This window comes from Phascolarctos cinereus, unplaced genomic scaffold, assembly GCF_003287225.1.
Source record: "Phascolarctos cinereus isolate Bilbo 61053 unplaced genomic scaffold, phaCin_HiC Scaffold_4;HRSCAF=312, whole genome shotgun sequence".
Classification (NCBI taxonomy): Eukaryota; Metazoa; Chordata; class Mammalia; order Diprotodontia; family Phascolarctidae; genus Phascolarctos; species Phascolarctos cinereus.
In genome coordinates, this window is record NW_027555847.1 from 618,897,143 (window position 1) to 618,917,030 (window position 19,888).

At 36.9% G+C, this 19,888-nt stretch overlaps 1 protein-coding gene across 2 annotated transcripts in view; it reads left to right on the forward strand.

Moving 5' to 3' along the window:
- The window catches only part of COL14A1 (collagen type XIV alpha 1 chain), a 246,208-nt gene that overhangs the window by 26,647 nt on the left and 199,673 nt on the right, over nucleotides 1–19,888 (forward strand). For both annotated transcript variants that reach the window (XM_020964970.2, XM_020964971.2), the window contains 3 exons: nucleotides 4,243–4,359; nucleotides 8,670–8,813; nucleotides 13,247–13,336. In XM_020964970.2, coding sequence (XP_020820629.1) covers nucleotides 4,243–4,359; nucleotides 8,670–8,813; nucleotides 13,247–13,336 — 351 coding nt within the window. The remainder of the gene's footprint in view (nucleotides 1–4,242; nucleotides 4,360–8,669; nucleotides 8,814–13,246; nucleotides 13,337–19,888) is intronic.

The window sequence follows — 19,888 nt, forward strand, 5'->3', positions numbered from 1 at the left end:
GCTGTATTACCCTGGGCAAATCACTTCACCCTGTTTACCTCAGTTTCCTCATCTGTAGAATGACCTGGAGAAGGAAATGGCAAACCATTCCAGTATCTTTGCCAAGAACACCCCAAATGGAGTCACAAAGAGTTGAACACAACTCAAGAACCACAACAATCTAGTGGAGTGACAAATCCATTAACAGTTACTGTTAATAGTTTGGGGTGTGTCCAAATAGCAGACTTGATTAACTTGGTGTTTTCTGTAAATAACTCTAGTTTTCTGTAAAATAACTCTAGTTTCTCCTCTCCCTCCTGACTAGAAGATAAGTATTACTTTATTTCTTTATTTTTTTGTGTCCAATTAACAAAAAAGAGTCCAAAATCTTTACCTTTTAGGTGACTAATGTTCTTATTGTGATTTTGAGAGAACAAATCCTTGGAGCAAAAGTTCTTTTGGCCTAAGTTTGGCATAATTGAAAGTTCTTGTTGTGTGAATATTGGTATAATAATGGCACTCTATTATGTGTAGATATGTACCAAGCACTGGTATATTGGAAGCCATTTGATTCAGTGCTTGGTGATTTAAGGTAGGTGGTTGCTCTGTGTAAGAGGAAAGGATTCATCTGGCTGCATGCTAGGTTCTTTTTCACACTGTTGATGGTTTTCCTGTTGGTTTATTTGTTTAAAATTTTATCCTCACTTTTTTTTGTTTAAATCTGAGAAAGGAGGGTTGAGCAATTGAGAATAAATCCTCATCTTTTTTGTGCATTTATATAAAAATTTCCCACCATTTAGATGAATTGAGCTAGTCCTCCTAGCTAAATTTCTTTGGAAATCCTAGAACTTTTGTACCAATACATATTTCAAAGTCTGAACATTGGTGTATTAAATTTTAGTAGCTTAGACAAGTAATATGGAATTATCCTCTTTTCATGAGCTGTCAGAGGGTATTACATTTTCAAACTAATTCATCACTGAGTTACTATCCTTCTCTAGAATACAAATCATTCTAGATGAAAGACTACAGAACATAGCTACGTTTATATGGATTTGAAAATCTTTATGATTTGTATGTTTTTTAAAGTGGAGATTTGTTACCATAGCAGATCAATCATAATGTGCTTTTTTTAAAGATTAGATTTATGATTTCATCAGTACTGGGAGCATCAGTATCCAGTGAGGTGCTTCCTCTGTAAGCACAGATCCAAACTTGCAACCTGTTCTGTACCTTATTGACTTACAGCATTACCCAGAGATTTGAAAGGTTAAGTGATACACCTTAGGTCACACAGAATGTGTGCCAGATTAGGAATCTTCCTGATCAGGAAGAGGATCAGAGGGTCTTCCTGAGTCAGTTCTCTGTCTACTATGTCACCTGACTCTCATGTCCAATGTATATCATGTGGGATGTAATGTACTATCCCTTTAAGCTGCTGCTCTGTTTGTATGGAGCAGTTTAATGGTGAAAGGGACAGAAAAGGGTTTTTTTTTAATATGAAAGAAAGAGTTCTACAGACTGTCAAAAGATGCAAAATATATTAGCCATTATGATGAACTTTCTGATACCCAAAATGAGTTAGAAAAGACTGGCAATGTTTTAATAAAAACTATAAAATGTATATAAAGAAACAGATTTCATATGAGATTTGAGCAGTTTTGGAAAGAAAATAAATTGCAGAGTAACTATAAAGACTTAAATCACCTTGTGAATGATGTAGAATGATGCTTTATGTGTATGTGAATAGTTTGATGTTTTAAAGAGGCAGAGAAAATTTATTTATTAAAAAAACGGAAAGATAAGAGTAAGAAGAAACTGTTTCAAGAACACAAAACAAGATTTTGGAACATGTGAGGAATTATAGCTTCAAGAGATCATGGTACCTTCAGTTTTCGTATATTTTGCTTGGTACTATATTACATATATCATGTAGTTATGACTAAAGAGGGTAAAATTCCTGAACATTTGGAGAAGTGAAGTACTTTTGTAAAAGGACCATCAATTTCATAGGGGAAATTTGGGGAGCTGTTAACCTTTTATGTTAAAAGTTAGTAAGAGTCAGAAGACTCTCATTTAAACCATTGACAGGAGATGAATCTGAGATAAGACTCCTATGAGAAGAATTGAAAGTGGAGGGAGGATGGAGAGGTAGGGCTGAAAAACTGCTTAGTTGGAGCTGGTAGGTAGAAGCAATGAGCTGACAGAAGGCTTGAGTTAAGTGATTCCTGACTGGTAGAAGAAAAAAAAATTGATTTCATTTAACAAGAGCCTCAGTGATGGCTATCGTCCTTGAGTGCCATCTACAGTTGGGTAAAGGTGAAGCTTCTCACAAGTGCCTGTTGCTCTCTGCTGCCATCTCTGGTTCAAGAAGGAAAAGCAGAAGGGAAGACAGGTTTTGCAGTTAGTTTGCATCCTAGTGAGCTGGCTAGGTTTGCTTGCTTTACAATCAGAGGTTCCCAAAGTAAGCGATACTGCCCTCTGGGGGGCGCTGGAATGATCCAGGGGTGTGATAGTAGCCTCAAGTGGAATTGGGGGGGCATGGAAAGGGGGTGGTAGAAGCATAAGGAAAAAAGAGAAGAAAATTTTGAAAAACCATTATGTTTCATCTGTTGTAACAGAATTAAAGTCATAGTGAGTACATTATTTTCCAAACAAACACACAAATGCAAATTATAACTGATCAGTGGTCAAGTCAGCAGACAGGTCTTAACAAGCAAATGTTGGCAGGTGAGCATGTCACGCATTGTTGGGAAGTCCAGCACACATTGGTAGGAATATGTGCATGTAACAACTTGTTTACAATTAGATACTATATGGTTACATGATGCAATGTTGCATCATCAAAATTTCAATGCAGGAAAATACCACAAATTTACAATAAATTATTAAATTTAAGATGCTTCATTTAAAATATTTTATACATTTTTTGAAATGACACGAATTTCAAAAAATCTATTGAAAGGTTAAAGAAAGTAGATTTCCAGAGGGACGCTGAGAATTTTTTTTTAAAGGGCTGTAGGCCAAATAAGTTTGGGAACTTCTCCATAAAAGATCAATCTGAGCCGTGTGGCTATGAGCTCTGGCCTGATTAGACAGTGTAGGAGACAGATGAGTGAATAACTGGATTGGTTTGTATAGGTCAGAAGTAGCCAGTCTGATGAGCTTATGCGATATTCTGAGTGGGAGAGTGTGACTCTAGTTTATAGGTGGATTGCGATATATTTTATTATTTACGTATTTACTTTAATGTACAAGGATCTATATTGTTATCACTATTTATTTTGCCCCATTGCTAAGTAAATAATAATGTTTAAAATGTGTCGTGATGTGAGTAGCTGCTTCTATAAATACAACACATCTTGCTGGTACTTTACATTGTGAGTAGCTACTTGGTTGTATAAATAGAAATGCATTGGTGGGAGCTCAAGAGCTGGAGTGTTGAGTAGGGGGAGTCTATTTCTCATCAACAGGGTTACCCCAGGGCACTAAGAGAGTAGAAGTGTAACTTTATAGGTGGTCTATCCTTGTGAATCTAGACCTGCCAGGGCGAGGGCAGGTTGGCATGAGTGAACCAATCTACAAAGTGAGTAGGTGTTGACACACCCAGGTGAGAAGTGTAGCTCCTAGAGAATGTGGGTGGCTATCTCACACCACCTATCTATATTGGCTGTCATTAAACATATATACTCAACATATATCCAATGATTTGGGGCAAAAATGGAAACTTTTTAGTGTAATTAATAGCAGGGCTATAATCACAGTACCATTTGTGGGCTATAGTCCCATTTATGGATACTTAGGTCTTAACTGCAAGTTACTCTTTACCTAGTTCCTACATTTTTATGTACCTAATAATGATTTCTATGGTTTTATTATTGCAAAATTACTGCAGATGGTCATAGGTCCAAATGTAGCATAATATAATGATAAGATCTTTGAGTCAATCTGGCAAGAAAAAACTATCCTCATAAGTCAACAAAAGGTTTGGCTTGATCCACTTTGCTTATTAAGCCAGAGACTATCCTCCAACTCATTTGTCTGTTTGCTTTTTGTTGTATGTATTCAGGGAAAATCATGTAGCTCTAGGTTTAATGTTACTTTAGCAAACTAACAAGTTAAGTTAATACTTTAACTCACATTTTTTTGGTATGCTGTCAAATGTCCTGTGTGTAAAAGTGTCAGCTTTGCTTTACCTTTTCAATAAAAAGAAAATTTATATACCTTAATATGTTCTCTAAAAGATTTTGTTTTCCTTTACAGTGGCTCCACCAACAAGATTAAGATATACCATATTATCTCATGACAGTATCCAGATTGCATGGAAAGCTCCCAAAGGAAAATTTAGTGGATACAAACTTCTTGTAACTCCAAATTCAGGTAAAAAAAACCCTCAAATTTAATTTTTATAGTGAATAAGAAAATGATTTCATGTAGGGAATTGAAAATACTACTTAAATTAGTCTTTAAGTATTTTTATCCTCAAAGCTTGAAAACTTTTTCTCCAGTGAGGGCAGTCATTTCCCCTAGTGTAGAGTAGAGAGTCTTTTATGACCCATTATGGTTGACAATGTTTTGATAATTCTCCTTGGGCCAGATTTCCAGGCTAGTGAGAACTCTCTTGGTCTGCAGAGTGTGTTGGCCCACTGAAATGGGAAATACACAATTTAGTTACTACACCCATAGACCACCTGCGTGGCTAGCCTGATAGAAAGCAGTGGGCCACCTGAACCCTCTGGGAGATTGGCTGCCAACCCAAGGCTGGTGTGGGTTTGGTGGTATCAAGGTGGGAGGTGAGATGGAGGGACTTTCTTTGTTCTAAGTATTAGGTGTTGTATATAGATTTCACTTCAAGTAAAAAAACCTATTGCTAAATAATTTTTTCTGACCAAAACTAAGGTTGAGTAAGAGCTCAACTGTTACATTTTTTCTATCCCTGTATCTAAATGAAATTTGAGTAATAGTAGTACAATAGTAGTAGCTATTTACTTATTGAACTGATATTTTTTTTTGAGATTTAGTAAGGAGTACCTTATAAAGAATTCCAATACAAACAATGTTGTATAAAATGATAACCTGTATATTGGAAAGAAGGTGTATGTGTGTGTTTGTGTATGTGCATATGTATCTGTGTGCATATGTATATGCACTGGTACATGTGTCTCTCTATTTATGTATGTGGGTATGTATGTGTGGATGGGCACATACCCATACATCTTTGGTAGGGGTGGAGAAGAGAGAGTAACAATGTAAAAAGGAGCGAAGTGATATCTATGTGTGTCACTAGATTATCTGAGAATAGTCTTACTAAAGCTAAGTGTTTTTCCCAAACGTGCATCTCCGCTTTGCTTTTCCCCCACGTAATTTTGTTTTGACAAGAGATGGTAGGAAGAGCTTGACGTAACTTGGCTTCTCCCTTCAGCAGTTAATCTTTAATACTGAGATATTTCCAACTCTGCCACTGTTGCTGTCAGGGTGTCACATGCTTGGTTAGACATAGAGAGAGACACTTTTCTTACTTAGTGGATTTAAATTGTGATAGAACAAACATATAGGGCATGTGGCTAATTCCCTGATCTATCCTTTCCAACTCAGTCACTTAAAAGAAAGTCAGTAGTTTGGCAGAAATTAGACTTAGATCAGTGCCTTACACCATATATCACAATAAACTCAAAGTTTATATACAACTTAAATCTTAAAGGTTACACCTTAAAAAAAATAGAGAGGGGCAGCAAGGTGGTGCAGTGGATAGAGCACTGACCCTGGAGTTAGGAGGACCTGAGTTCAAATCTGGCCTCAGACACATAACACTTATTAACTCAGTAGCTGTGTGACTCTGGGCAAGTTGCTTAACCTTAATTGCCTACCAAAAAAAAAAATAGAGAATCAGATCCGATACCTTTCACACATGTGACTGGGGGAGAGTTTTTGACTAAACAAGGGACAGAGATGATCACAAAGGATGATATTTTTTTATGTTCTACAATATCTTTTGTTTTTCAATAGAAAAAAATTTTGTCTTTCATGATTTTTATTCTTCATGATTGTGTGAAATTTAAAAAGCTTTTACCTGAAAAAATAAATGTGACCATGATAAGAATGGAAGCTATTGACTGAGGGGAAATTGCATGAGGTATCTGAATAAAGGTCTCATATCTGAGATATCTAGAGAACAAATATAGAAGATGTAGAGCCAATGCCCATTGGATTTATACAAACAGTTCTCGAAAGGATTGCAAGCTATTAACAACCATGTGAAACACTACTTCAAATTTTCACACCAAAGCAACTCTGAGATTTTACCCTGTATGAGTAGATTAGCAAAGGTGACAAAAGATGGGTCAATATATTCAATACTGAAGAGGCTATCTTTGTAACCATGCTGAATTGTACAGGCTGAATTGTAACCATTCTGGAAAGCAATTTGGAATCAAGCAAAGAAAGTGACAAAAATATCAATTCCCTTTGATCCAGAAATGCCACTGCTAGTGCCAAAGAGATCAAAAGCAGAAAGAAAGGCCCCATATATACCAAAATATTCAAAGCAACACTTTTGGTAGTAGAGAAGAACTCAAAACAAAGTAGATAGAAGCCTATCAATTGGGAAATGACTAAACACTTTGTGATGGGTGAATGTACTAGAATATTACTGTGTGGTTTAGAAATGATAAGTATATAGTTTTCAGGAAAGTATGGGAAGACATTTGAACAGATGAAAAATGAAGCAAGCACAACTGGGAAAATAATACACACAATGACTGTGAGAATGTGAGAGGAAAGAACAACAGCAAAGAAGAAACTGAAGCATTATGAAATCATAATGGCCAAGTTTATACTTGAAGAAGAGACAAGAAAATGCACTTCCTTCCTTTTTGGGGGTGGAGGACTGGATATAGAACATGTATTTACTATCAGATTCAGTTGATGTGTTGGTTAGTTTTACTAAAATGCTTTTAGGTTATTATTGTTATTATTGTAGTTTGTATTATTTTTAGTAATTTTTTAAAACAAAGGATGACTTTTTAGGTAGGGATGTGGGGATGGACATATTTAGAAATGAAGGTGACATAAAATTAAACATTTGAAGAGTGGTAATGCATCATAGTGAATAGTGGGGAGACCTCTGACACTAGCCCTATGAACACTTAATCTCTTTCAGCCTTAGGCATCTATAAGACTACATGATAGACAGGTGATTTATAAGCACCAGTGGAAATGATACTTCCTATGAAAAAACAGTAGATTAAAGAAGACTGAGATTTAATTGGAATTTCCCAGAAAATTTTGAAATTGCCAGAGTTTTTAGGAAAGCCATACCTATCAGACTAGTTTGATAGTGTTATAATGACTTCAAAAACAGATACATATTCACTTTTTACTCCCAAAACACTGAGTCTTCTTATCTTGCCTAGATAGAAGCCACCCATTGTTGGCCTTAGTCCACTGTTGGTCAGTACAGAAGCTTTGACCTGTGCTGTTTCCCACCTGGATCAATTTCCCTCCACCTCTGGAGGCTAACCATATTGGTGCTAGATTTCTTGAAGATGTATGTCCAATCAGCTTTAGCCCTGCTGTGCCTCAGAATTCCTGAACTCAAGAGGATCCACCTGCCTGCCTGCCCTGTAACAGGGATCATGGAATATGCAGTGCTTGGCTGCATATTCACTTTTAAGCAGCCAGGCAACAGAGAGCATCTCGCCTGCTGTCCTTCAAGGTCTCAAACCAGGGGATGATAGAAGTTTAAATTGCTCCATGAATAAGGATGTTTTGGCTTACTTCGTAGGTACTAAAAAAGAATGACAGCATGGAATATTACATTCTTTTTTTAGTCTAGACTTCTCTTCAGTTTTAAGAAGGAAAAAAAAATTCTTTCCATTCAGAATTAAATTGCTGGTAGAGTGTTTGCTCTCTTCCCTTCTTACAAGGAAATGTATTTCTATAGTGTGTTGAGCTGCCAGTGTGCAGGGATGAAAGGCTTTGTACAAAAACACCTTTTTACAGTACTACTTTTATCCTCACTGTCTAGATTGTTGCGGGAATTCTACTCTTTAATCCATTTGTCAAATGAGGATAATATCTCACACTACTGTGAGAATCAAATGTCATAGTGACAACTGACATTGATAGAGCTCTCTAAGTGGTTTCCTCACAATAGCTCTTTGGATTTAACAGTGGAAGCATTATGCCCATTTTACTGATGAGGAAGTGGGCTCAGAGAATTTGCCCATTTTTATAATAGCTAGTAGTAATCATCAATTCCACTTTATATAGTACTTTATTTTATAAAGAACCTTCTTTGTAACAGCCTTTGTAGGTAGATATTACTTTTTACAAATGAGGAAACAGGCTGAAAGTTTGCTTATGGTCATATAGCTAGTAAACATCAGAGCTTGGATTTGAACCCAGATCTCCTGACTCCAAATTCGTTGCTTTGTTCTACAACATGGCCTCTCAGCCATGATCTTGCATCAGGTCCATCATAAACATAAAGAAAAATATAAATATGTGTTATTAATATCATAAGAATAGGTCAAATTAGGTTTCATATCAAGAATTATAGGGTCAGATTAAATGAGATGTGTAATTATTCAGATGTTTATTATTTAAAATCTTGAGTGTCCATGTGTTATCTAATGAAATTCTCTTAATATCCGCTCTTCAACAATACATATCTTTCTGTTTTATTCTAGGTGGAAAAACCAACCAGCTGACTCTTCAGAATAGTGCAAATAAAGCCATCATTCAAGGTCTTTTGCCAGACCAGAACTATGCAGTACAACTTATTGCATTTGATAAAGACAAAGAAAGTAAACCTGCCCAAGGCCAATTCAGAAGTATGTATTTATCCATCATTGAGCAATGAATTTGAATTCTGCCTCAAATGCTACCTAGGCATGCAGCCTGAAATTCCTTTTTTAATTTGCTCATTGTCATTTGGTTGAAAAATGCTTAATCTAATTAATTAATTCTTAATAAATTAATTAAATGCTTGATTAAATTAAAGGCTTGCTACATATAAGTGCCCTATGCTAGGTGCTGGCATATCTAAGATATTATCCTCATCTTCAAGGAGCTCACAACTAAGTAAATTCAGTTTGATCCTGCTGTGTGTTTCTGCATTTCTTGAGAATGTTGTTCATTGTGCACTGAAACAAGAGAAAGGGGTAGGAAAACCTATGCCATTCTACTCAATTGCTAAAGTAGAGGGCTTTTAATTTGAAATGAAGGGTTTTCCAGCCTCTCTCAGATGGTTTGGAACCTGTGGATGCTATAGTTATGTTTTTATCATTCATTACTCTGATTTCTCTTCTTTTGAGTAAGAAAGGACAGATGTTCCTTTATAATGGCTACTTTTTTGATTTGATGGTCATCAAATGCCCAGCTGACTGATTTTCAGCCTCTCTGCTCTTAGTTATGCTGCTTCTCAGATGGAGACCATACTCAAAGCCTTTCAGCATATCAGGTTTGCCGGGATCATGTATTCTGCTGGCACAGCTTTTAAGATGAGGCAGCCTTCAGCATATTGGGTGATTTTTTTTTGTAGCAGATTTATAGGAGGACATGAACAAGAGCCATACCAGGTGGGCAGGAATGGATGCTTTGTGCTCTGCACAATGGGGAATTCCCTTAGAAGGAGTATACAGACACCAATGAGATCACAGATCCGCTGGAGTATAATTATTGTTATGATAATTACAAATTAAAGATAGCATCCTATTGAGCTTATTAATAATAATACCCTGTTGAGCTCCTTGATAATGATCAATCCTTCCAGTAGCTTGTGGCTGTCTTAAAAGGTACATTCTTTTCAGACTCAAAATGTCAGATACCTCTGGAACCATTTCCCCCCATTCAAAACAAATCAGTCTTCTGTCTCATTTTTGTTAGCTTTCTATTTCACTTTTTTTTTTTTAAGCTCTTGAGTCTGCTAGGATTGAAGGAAAGCACTTTCTTGAATAGATGGTGAGAAGAAGGGAAGTGGGTTTAGACTGATGATTAGTTAATGGGCAGTGTAAAGGTAAGCTCTTAAATCAACTTTGAAACATCTTAATGACTGGGCAGCTTAAGAGACCATGGTTGGCATTAAAACTCTTTCCAAATGGGGTCTTGCTCAGAGTACTTAATAGAAAGAAGTACAAGTTGTTTTCAGCTTGCTCTGCTAAGCTGGAAAAATCAAGGAGCAAATGGCCTCAGTAAATAATTAGATAAATTATATTTAAGTGTGCTATTTTGTTAGCTGTAACATATTTTTGTTGGCCACTATGAAAGATTAGTTTTACCCAAATAACAACTTTCAATAATGAAAGAAAAACAAGTTAGCTTAGAAAGTTTTCTTTTCCACTCTGCATTTCCATGCTGTATTTGTTCACAGCAAGATATTGCCATGGTCTGTCATCAGTTCTCCAAGAAATCTTAATGGTTGAACCAGGAAAATGAGGGTTAGAATTGCAGAATAGGGAGGGAACTCTTAAGGCATCTAATCCAACTCTTACCCAAAGCATACAACCATCTAAAACATCCTTGACAAGTGGTTATCCAGCCTCCCCTTAAAGACCTCACACTAAGTGAAGGGAATACAGTAGTCTCCAGTGGCAGTCCATTCCATTTATGGATAGCTTTAATTGCCAGGATTTCCTGCCCACTCCCCATCCCTATATTGATTTGAAATCTACTTTCCTATAATGTCCATCCAGTGGCCCTAATTTTGAGATGACCAAAGAAGGGCAAATATAGAAAGGAAAGGACTGACATTTATGGAATACCCATATTTAAGGCATAAGGAAAAGAGTTTGCAATGGGTCACGTAACAAGTAAGAGTCACAACTTTGATCTAAACCCTGATTTCCTAACTCCAAACCCATTGATTATCTTACTACAACATGCCTGCAACCGTGATCATGTGTCTATATAAGGTGCATTATAATCATAGCAAAAGAAAATGGAGAGAGTCAGAATAGGAAGAGAAATAAGAGAAATATAATGATATTGTAATGTCTGAGAATTCTATATTGGAAAAGAGGAATTGCTGCTTAATCACACCTCTCATTTTCTACTTGTGAAGTTGATTTTCTGAATTGAGGTTTGAGACTGTGAAATGCTGTGGTGCTGGACAGAGAGGTGGTGCCAGAGGCAAGAAGGTCTGGCTTTGATGACCACCTCTATAACTAACGGATGTATGACCCTAAGAAAGTCATATAGGAAAGTCATATAAGTGCCATAGGAAAATCTTTAAAATTGTAAGTTGCAGAGGAAGGGATAATCTGTATTGGGAGAAGAAGTTTCCTCACTGGGTGCTCCCTATGTCAATGAAATGACAGGTCTTATCCCTGGGAAGTGTAGGATCACACTTATCACTATTAAATTTCATCTTATTAAAGTCATACCCTAGTTCTAACCCAGCGGTCTCAAACTCAGATGGAACCAGGATCCACTAAACCATACATAAGGATCCCTGCAGGCTACATTATGACTTAGAAAAACACATTAATATCACCTATTTTTATTGTATTTATATTTATTTTCTTAAATGTTCCCTAATTACATTTTGATGTGGTTTGGGTCACACTTGAGAGTATTGTGGTCTTCATTTTGTTCTAGCCTGTCAAGATCTCAGTGGATCCTGATTCTCTCTTTTCTCCAGTATATATGTTTTTTCTTGTGAGGCAGTTGGGGTTAAGTGAGTTGCCCAGAGTCACACAGCTAGTGAATGTTGTGCATCTGAGGTCAGATTTGAACTCAGGTTCTCCTGACTCCACGGACAGTGCTCTATTGACTGCGCCACCTAGCTGCCTCTTCATCTAGTATATTTTTTTATCCTCAGCTTTTTGTCATTTGGGAATCTGCTAAGCTTATCATTTAGAGAAGACATTGATAGAAATGTTAAACAGCAAAGGGTCAAGTACAGATTCCTGAGGAATTCTCCAGGAGACCCATTTTCAAATGACACTGAACCATTTAATGACAACTCTTTGGTTCTAGCCACTCAACCAGTTCTAAGTTGAGCTAGTTGTATTATTGTCTAGCTCACTTACCTCTGTTTTGTTCACAAGATAGTAGAAGTACATCTAAAAAAGATTTAGGAGTTTAAATGAACTAGAATCTCCATGAGTGAGTAGTATGGTAAAGCATCCAAAAAAGCTAATAGATCTTTGGATGCATTAAGAGATAGAGTATCTAGGATTGAGAGGTGGTGGTCTCGCTGAACTCTGACCTTGTCAGACCACATCTAGAATATTGTCTTCAGTTCTGAGCACCACATTTGAGGGAGGACATTGATAAGCGAGAGAGTTCCAAGGATAGGTCAACCAGTTTGGCAAAGGGCCTCTGGTTCGTGCTGTATGAGGATCAAAAGTAAAGAGTCATTTTGTCAAATATTGGAAAGACTGACACATGGAAGAGGAATCAGACCTGTTCTGTTTGGTCCTAGAGGTCAGAACTAGGAGCAGTGGGGAAAAGCTGTAAGGAGACAATATTAGCTTGCTGTCAGCAAAAGCTTCCTAGTAATTAGAGCTATCACCAAATAGAGCTATCCCCTCAGAAGGTGCTGAGTTTACCATCACTGTGGTCTTCAAGGGCACATGGAGTTTATGATGGAGAGGGGAATCTTGTTCCTGTGAGGTATTTAAGATGCCTTCCAATTTAAATTCAGTTATTCTGATTTTGAAAGTTAACAATGATAGTCAAATGTAGTGACTGAGGAGAATAAAGACCATGAAGAAGCTAGCAGACTTGCATGAGTGTTTTGTACCGAAGACAGTAACAAAAAAAAATCCGATAGTTTGTCATTAGAGAAAGTAAAAGTAAAAGAGAAAACAAGTTTGGCTCCTGCTAGAATGCAAAGAACCTCGGATGTAGGTCAGAAGAATTAGGTTATACTGAACAAGTCTCCTCACCTCTCAGGGTTCCAATTTTCTCATTTGTAAAATAAAAGGGTTGGAGTAGTTGATCTATAATGACTATTTTATTTCAGATATTTTACAATTTTTTACTTTTCCCCAGGACTGATTTTTTTGGTGGAATTTCTGGTGAGAAAACCCCCTTCTACCAATGTAAAATGTCAATTTTTTGGAAACTTGTAAAATGTAGATAATAATACCACCTACCTTACAGGGTAATTGTGAAAATTAAATGAGTTAACATATGTAAAGTGCTTTGCAAACCAAATGCTAGCTATTATTGTTGTTATAGTTATTATACTTGATACTCTTGATAATTCCTAAGTATTTATGGCTAAAGCCATTAATATATTTATTCATTTTTCTTTCAGTTAAAGATCTAGAAAAAAGAAAAGAGCCTAAACCCAAAGTCAAGGTTGTAGACAAAGGAAATGGAAGTAAGCCATCGCCACCAGGAGAAGGTCAGTTGTCTTTGGGGTGTGCTGTTTCTTTGGGGAATCCATCTCATAGTTGGTTTATTTGTTTCATCAAAGTTCTTTCTTGTTTTGCAGTAGTCACCAGTTATGAGTGACTTAGTGATTACAAGTACTCTTCTCATTTCTAGTGTCAACATTAGAAAACTTCCCTTTGTTTTGCAACTGTGAAGGTTTGGGAGAAAAATAAAGTCTAGATTCCACGATTGTGAGAGCACATTTAAGACTAACCTTATTTATAGAGACAGAAAAAATCAATTGTTAACAAATAGTTATTAGACACCTACTGTATGCTTCCCATATGCTAGGTGCTGGAGATGAAGTGGTCACTGAGTTCAAAGACTTCACATTCTTGGATCAAAAAAAAACCCAACAAAACCAAAATCCAAATCCTACTACTTAAGCTATGCAGATAGCTCAGCCATTGTCTACAGGCATCCTTTTTATCTGGATATCTCTTCTCCTATTGTCAATTCATATTTTAAGGTTTACAAGGTGGGGTGTGTGTGTGTGTGTGTGTGTGTGTGTGTGTGTGTGTGTGTGTGTGTGTGTGGTGTGTGTATTTGGTAGAGGATACATGGGGTACAGAGTGGTAGCATGGATCTGAAAAAGAAGGAAATAACTAGATCATTCTCACTGCTTCATAGTAAAGAGTTACCTAGTTGATGCTGATTGAAGCTGTTTCCAAATAAGCACTGAATTTTTAACCAGGGTATCAAGGCTCCAGTTTTGTGCTGCCATTAGCTGTGTTACTTAAAGACATCCTTTAACCTTTTTGGATCTCAAGCTCAAGCTATGACTTGTAGTCATCTAACACTTTCCCTTTGCATTTGGAGCTTACCTTTGTATATGATATAAGACGTCTGTCTAAATCTAATTCTTGCCAGACTGATGTCCAGTTTTCCCACCAGTTTTTGTCAAAAACTATCATTAGCTCAGTAAGGGGGGTCTTTGGGTTTTGTTGAATACTACCAGTTTCATTTGCTTCTGTATGGTTTATACCTAATCTACTCCACTAATCAAGCTATTTCTCACCCAGTATGAAATTATTTTGATTCCTGCCCTGTAATAGAGTTTTGGATCTGGTTTTGCTAGACAACCTTCCTTTCTGCTTTTTTCGCTATTTCTCTTAAGATTCTTCTAGAGGAATTTCATTATTTTTCTTTTGAGTTCTAGAAAGTAATCCTTTGGTAGTTTAAGTGGTATGGCCCTGAATGGATAAATTAATTTAAGTAGTGCTAGGTCATCACCAGTTTTAACTTCTGTCTTGCCGCTGGACTCCAGTGACTCTAGAGGAGAGATGGGGCTGATCATTTTGCTCAGCTTTCCCTCACTTAAATTCAGTCATGAGCAAGGCAAAACATCGATGCAATGTCATCAATCCTCTTTGAGGAGGAAGGATGAACAATAGCAATTTAGGTAGTACTGTCATTTTTATTATATCTGTTTGTCCAACCCATGAACAACTAATATTTCTCCAATTTTTTAGATCTGTTTTTATTTCCATGATGTTTAGTAGTTGGGTTCATATAGTTTCTGTGCACATTTTAGAAGGTAGAATCACAAGTATGTTATATAGTCTCTAGTTATTTTAAATGAAATTTCTCTTTCTATTTATTCCTTCTGGGTTTTATTGGAAATAAAAATGATGATGATTTACATGGATTTATTTTATATCATAAAACTCTGCTGGTTGTTAATCATTTTAATTGATTTTAGTTGACTTTCTAGGGTTCTCTAAATATACCATCATTTTATCTACAAAAAGTGATCAAATTGTGTTTCTTCTATACCTATTGCCTTTACCTGTTTTTCAACACCTCATAACTCTAAAATTCTTTAAATTTATGAAATTATATTTAAATAATTAAGTAGATCTGTTTCCATTAGACCGTGAGCTCCTTGAGAAGAGAGAGCTTCTTTTGTCTTTTTTTTTGTACTCCCAGAACTTAGCACAGTGCCTGGCTCATAGTAGGCACTTAATAAAAGTTTATTGACTGGCTGATAGGTTTTGGAGTTCCCTCTAAAAATGCAGAGCCAAACCCATCCATTCCTAACCATCCTGTATAACTCTTGCCCATGTCTTCCCAAAAGCTTACCGTAGGGGGTCCACCCCACGTTCTGGAGGTCTTCCTTTCACTTTGCCAGCATCATAAGGTTACCAGTGGAATACCATTGCCTTGTATCCTCCTGTCAACCACCAATCAATCTTTCTGTATAACCAGCCCTTCTTTTCCTTTTCCTAGTATATAATTTCTTGATAGTGTCCTTTACTACTGTTTTTCTTCTGAATCCTTGTTGGGTATATTCTGCAACCTGTTTACACTCACCCTGTTGTTGTTCAGTCATGTCTGACTTTGAACCCATTTGGAATTTTCTTGGCAAAATTACTAGAGTGGTTTGCTATTTCCTTCTCCAGATCATTTTACAGATGAGCAAACTGAGGCAAACAGGGTTAAGTAACTTGCCTATGGTCACACAGCTGCTATATGTCAGAAGCTATATTTGAACCTAGGTCTTCCTGACTCTAGACCCCCACTCTATCCACTGAGCCATCTAGACTATTTTTTGGAGCACTCACACAGAGCAAGCATTCACATGGTGGTTAGAAGAAACTATACAAAGACATTCTCAAGGTCTCTCTTAAGAACTTTGGAATTGATTGTATGACATGAGAGACACTGGCACAGGAACGCTCAGCATGGCCCGCCCTCATCAGAGGCGGTGCTGTGCGGTGTGAGCAAAGCAGAATGGAAGTAGCTCAAAAGAAATACAAGACACGCAAATTTAGAGAATCCACCCCAAATGTTCACATATGCCCAACCTAGGCAGAGCATTCCGAGCTTGTAAGAGTCTGATCAGTCAGACACGCTGCACCTTGACTCTAACATAGCAGTGTCATTTTGGTCCTCTTTGAGAATGAAGGATAACAACTAACACTCACCATTACCCTCTGTATTCACGCTTAGCTCTTCCGAGGCAGAGGTGTCTATGTCTCACTACCATACAGCATGCAATAGTACAATGTTAACATGCAAAACACAGGACTTTACTTTCCCAGCAAGCTTGAAAAAGGAAAAACAAAAAACAAAGCTTAAAACAGTCTTTTTGTCTTTAAGTGTCTTTATGCCTTACCTTTTTCAGATAGCTAGTAGAATAAAACCTACAGTATTGATATCATAAGCAAAGAAAATATTTAGTTTTTGCCTTTTTCCCCCAGTGTGAACACTTTAAAATTTTATGTAAGTCAGTAAATCAATAAATATTTTTAAAGTACTCACTATGTGCTATCTACTGTGCTAAGTACTAGAGACAAAAGATAGCCTTGCCCTCAAGGAGCTTAAAATCGAATGGAGGAGAAAACATGCAAACAAATATATGCAAAGCAAGATGCATACAGAATTGATGGGAAATAATTAACAATGTGAAGGCATTGGGTTGGGGAAACCTTTCAGGAATAGATGAGATTTTGGCCAGGACTTAAAAGAAGCCAGGGAGGTCAGTAGGTGGAGCAGAGGAAGAAGAGTGTTCCCACCATAGGAGACAGCCAGAGAAAATACCCAGAGCCAAGAGATGGCGGGTCTTGTTTATAGAACAGTAAGTCAGTTAGTCAATTAAGCATTTATTAAATGCTTACTACGTGCCCGGCAGGCACTGTGCTAAGTGCTGGATAAACAAAGAAAGGCAAAAGATAGTCCCTACTCTCGAGGTGCTCACAGTCTAATGGGAACAGATCTACTCAAGTATTTAAATATAATTTCATGGAATAAAATTAGATATGATTTCATGGAATCATGAGGTGTTGAAAAACAGGCCTTGTAAAAGGCAAAGAAGGACATTCTGTCCTGTATGTTAAAAATGATCATGGAGTCACAGAATCTTAGAGTTGAAAGGGACCTGAGATCTTGTCCAACTTATATCTCACTAAGAGTCTTTTCTATAGTATCCCTAACGGGAAATCATCTATCCTCTACTTGAAGTTTTCTGATAAGAATAAATAACAAATAAATGGGAGAACCCACCATCCCCCAAAGGCAGCCCATACCACTTTAGGACAGCTCTACAGTTTTTCTTTGTTTTGCGCTTAAATCATCCTTTTTCCAAACCTGGGCCCTTTGCTCTTAATTCTACCACCAGAAGCAGAGCTAACAGGTCTTTTCTCTCTTCTCTGAGACAATTCTCTGATGACTATTCTGTCATCACTAAGTCTGGCTTCTTGTCATTATCTCCATTCATTTCCAACAAAAATCTCATGTGCTTCATTATGCAGAAGAAAATTTATCCTTTTTCTCTAGATACACATTTATTTCTCAAATGCTCTCAATATGTGTGTGTGTGTGTGTGTGTGTGTATTTGAAATAGCTTTCTAAAATACCTGCTGTGATTAGTATTCCTTCTGATAGACCAAATATGAAGAGTTTTATAATTGAGTTTTATAATTCTACATGATTTCAATTCCAAGAAGTAGATAACTGGTTTCAGGCAGGTTCCTTCCTACCAATTACTTTATTGGCTTCATGAATTGTCATTCAGATGAGATTTGCTGTTAAACAAAATCTGCCCTATGATTGGGTCTCTGATACCTGATGCTGACTGCCTGCATGCCTGAACCTTCTTCTTTTGCTTGTCAGATTTCCTGATTCTGTGCCCATTGCGACTTCTACTTATTGCTGATGGCTAAATTTCTTTTACCCAGTCTGCTGTCCTGTTGGGATCTCCCCTAATTGACTTTTTCCCCAGTGGGTCTGTCTGATTCTATGACCCTGATCAGACCCATCCTGCTTCTTACTGAATCCTGGTTGGGATATTGTATTATATATATTAAAAAGTGTTTGGCAGCCATTAATTTAATAAGGAAAAAATTAATGATATTTAGAAGACAGACATGGTTTTGGATGATGTGAGCCATATGGAAAACAGATTCGTAGTATTATCTTTGGAGGCTAGAAAAAGAAACACGTTTCAATTCTGTGGCAAAGGAAGAAAAACATTAAGAGAAATCTTTCCCAGAATGTTAGACATATGGAAAGATTTGGGTAAATACAAATGATTTATATCTTGGGGCTTGCTTCCTAAGAAAGGGATAATTTTTCATCTTCTTATCTCACTGTCATGTTTGGTTTGAGTGTCAAAATAAGAGAAGGGTGATACTGGTAGCAAAGATTGAAGGCCTAGCCAAAGAGACCTTGGTTTCTATGATTACTCCTTTTGGCAAATCAATTGAAAGACTCCAAAGAACCCAATCTGAAAAATCAACTGTTATCCATATGGGAGCAAGTTAAGCCGCCCTTCAAAGGTGATGAAAGGGGAAGTCAGAGCTGATTGGAGGCACTAATAACTTGCAATTTTCTAGTTTTGTTTTTCCTCCTCATTTTATTGATGTGAAGTGCCATTTATGTTACCATTTCAAAGCTGGTTTGGGTTTGGTGGCTTCTTTTTTACTTATCGTGTAGATACTGCATTATGAAGTTGCTTTAGATGATTAAATGTAATTATTTGCTATTAATGTTATAATATAAGATTTAAATATTAATTATTTGTTAGGTGTTTACAAAGCATTTTCTGTCCGTTATCTTATTTGCGGATCTCATCAACTCTGAGAGGTAGGTAAGACAGGTATGATTAATCCCAATTTTGCTCAGAGAGATTGGCCATGGTCACATAGTTAGTGTGGAAGGTGGGATTTGAACTGAGTTCTTCCTGATTCCAGTTCCAGCACTCTATCCAACATGTGATGCAATTAAATCCATGATAAAAATCAATGCTGCTGAAATCCAATGGGAACACTTAGAGATCAGGATTTGGAGGTTCTTAACCTTTCATGGACCCCTTTTTAGCAGCTGGATGAAGTCTATGGACCCTTTCCTAGACTAATGTTTTTAAATACTTACAATAAAATACATTAAATTATAAAGGAAGCCCATTCTATTGAAATACCGTTTATAGAAATAAAGACCACAATCATCTACAGTCCAGTGGTAAATCTAAGAAATTTCAAAGTATTGGTGAGTATAAGTGTCATCTTGGGATATCTGTAACAACTCTCACGTGCTAGAAAAACATCTGTGATTTTTGTTGGTGACAAAGTCACGGAAACTGCTAATGCTACTGTAGTTTGTTGCCTATAATCATAGTTGAAGGAAAAGTTAAATTTCAGTTACAGGTCAGTGAAAATAAAGATGTAATTTTTCTTTCTCATCCAAACTAATGGACTCCCTAAAAATTGTTCCCATGTCCCAGGTTAAGAACCCTCACTCTGGCTTGAGTAGCTGTTCAATTCAACAAACGCTCATGAAGTGCTTACTATGTGTCAGGCACTGGGGATACAGCACAGTAATGAGATAGGCCAAAGAGCTAACATTCTACTAGGGAGCTGTAACATGAACACAGAAAAGTAAATGCAGCATGCATGATATGTACAGCAAAAATGCCAAGTAATTGGGGCAGAGGGGAAATCAGGGAAGGGCTCTTGTAGGATACAGCACTTGAATTGAGCCTTGAAAAGAGTGAGGAGTTTGAGGAGTTGAAGCAGCTTGGGGT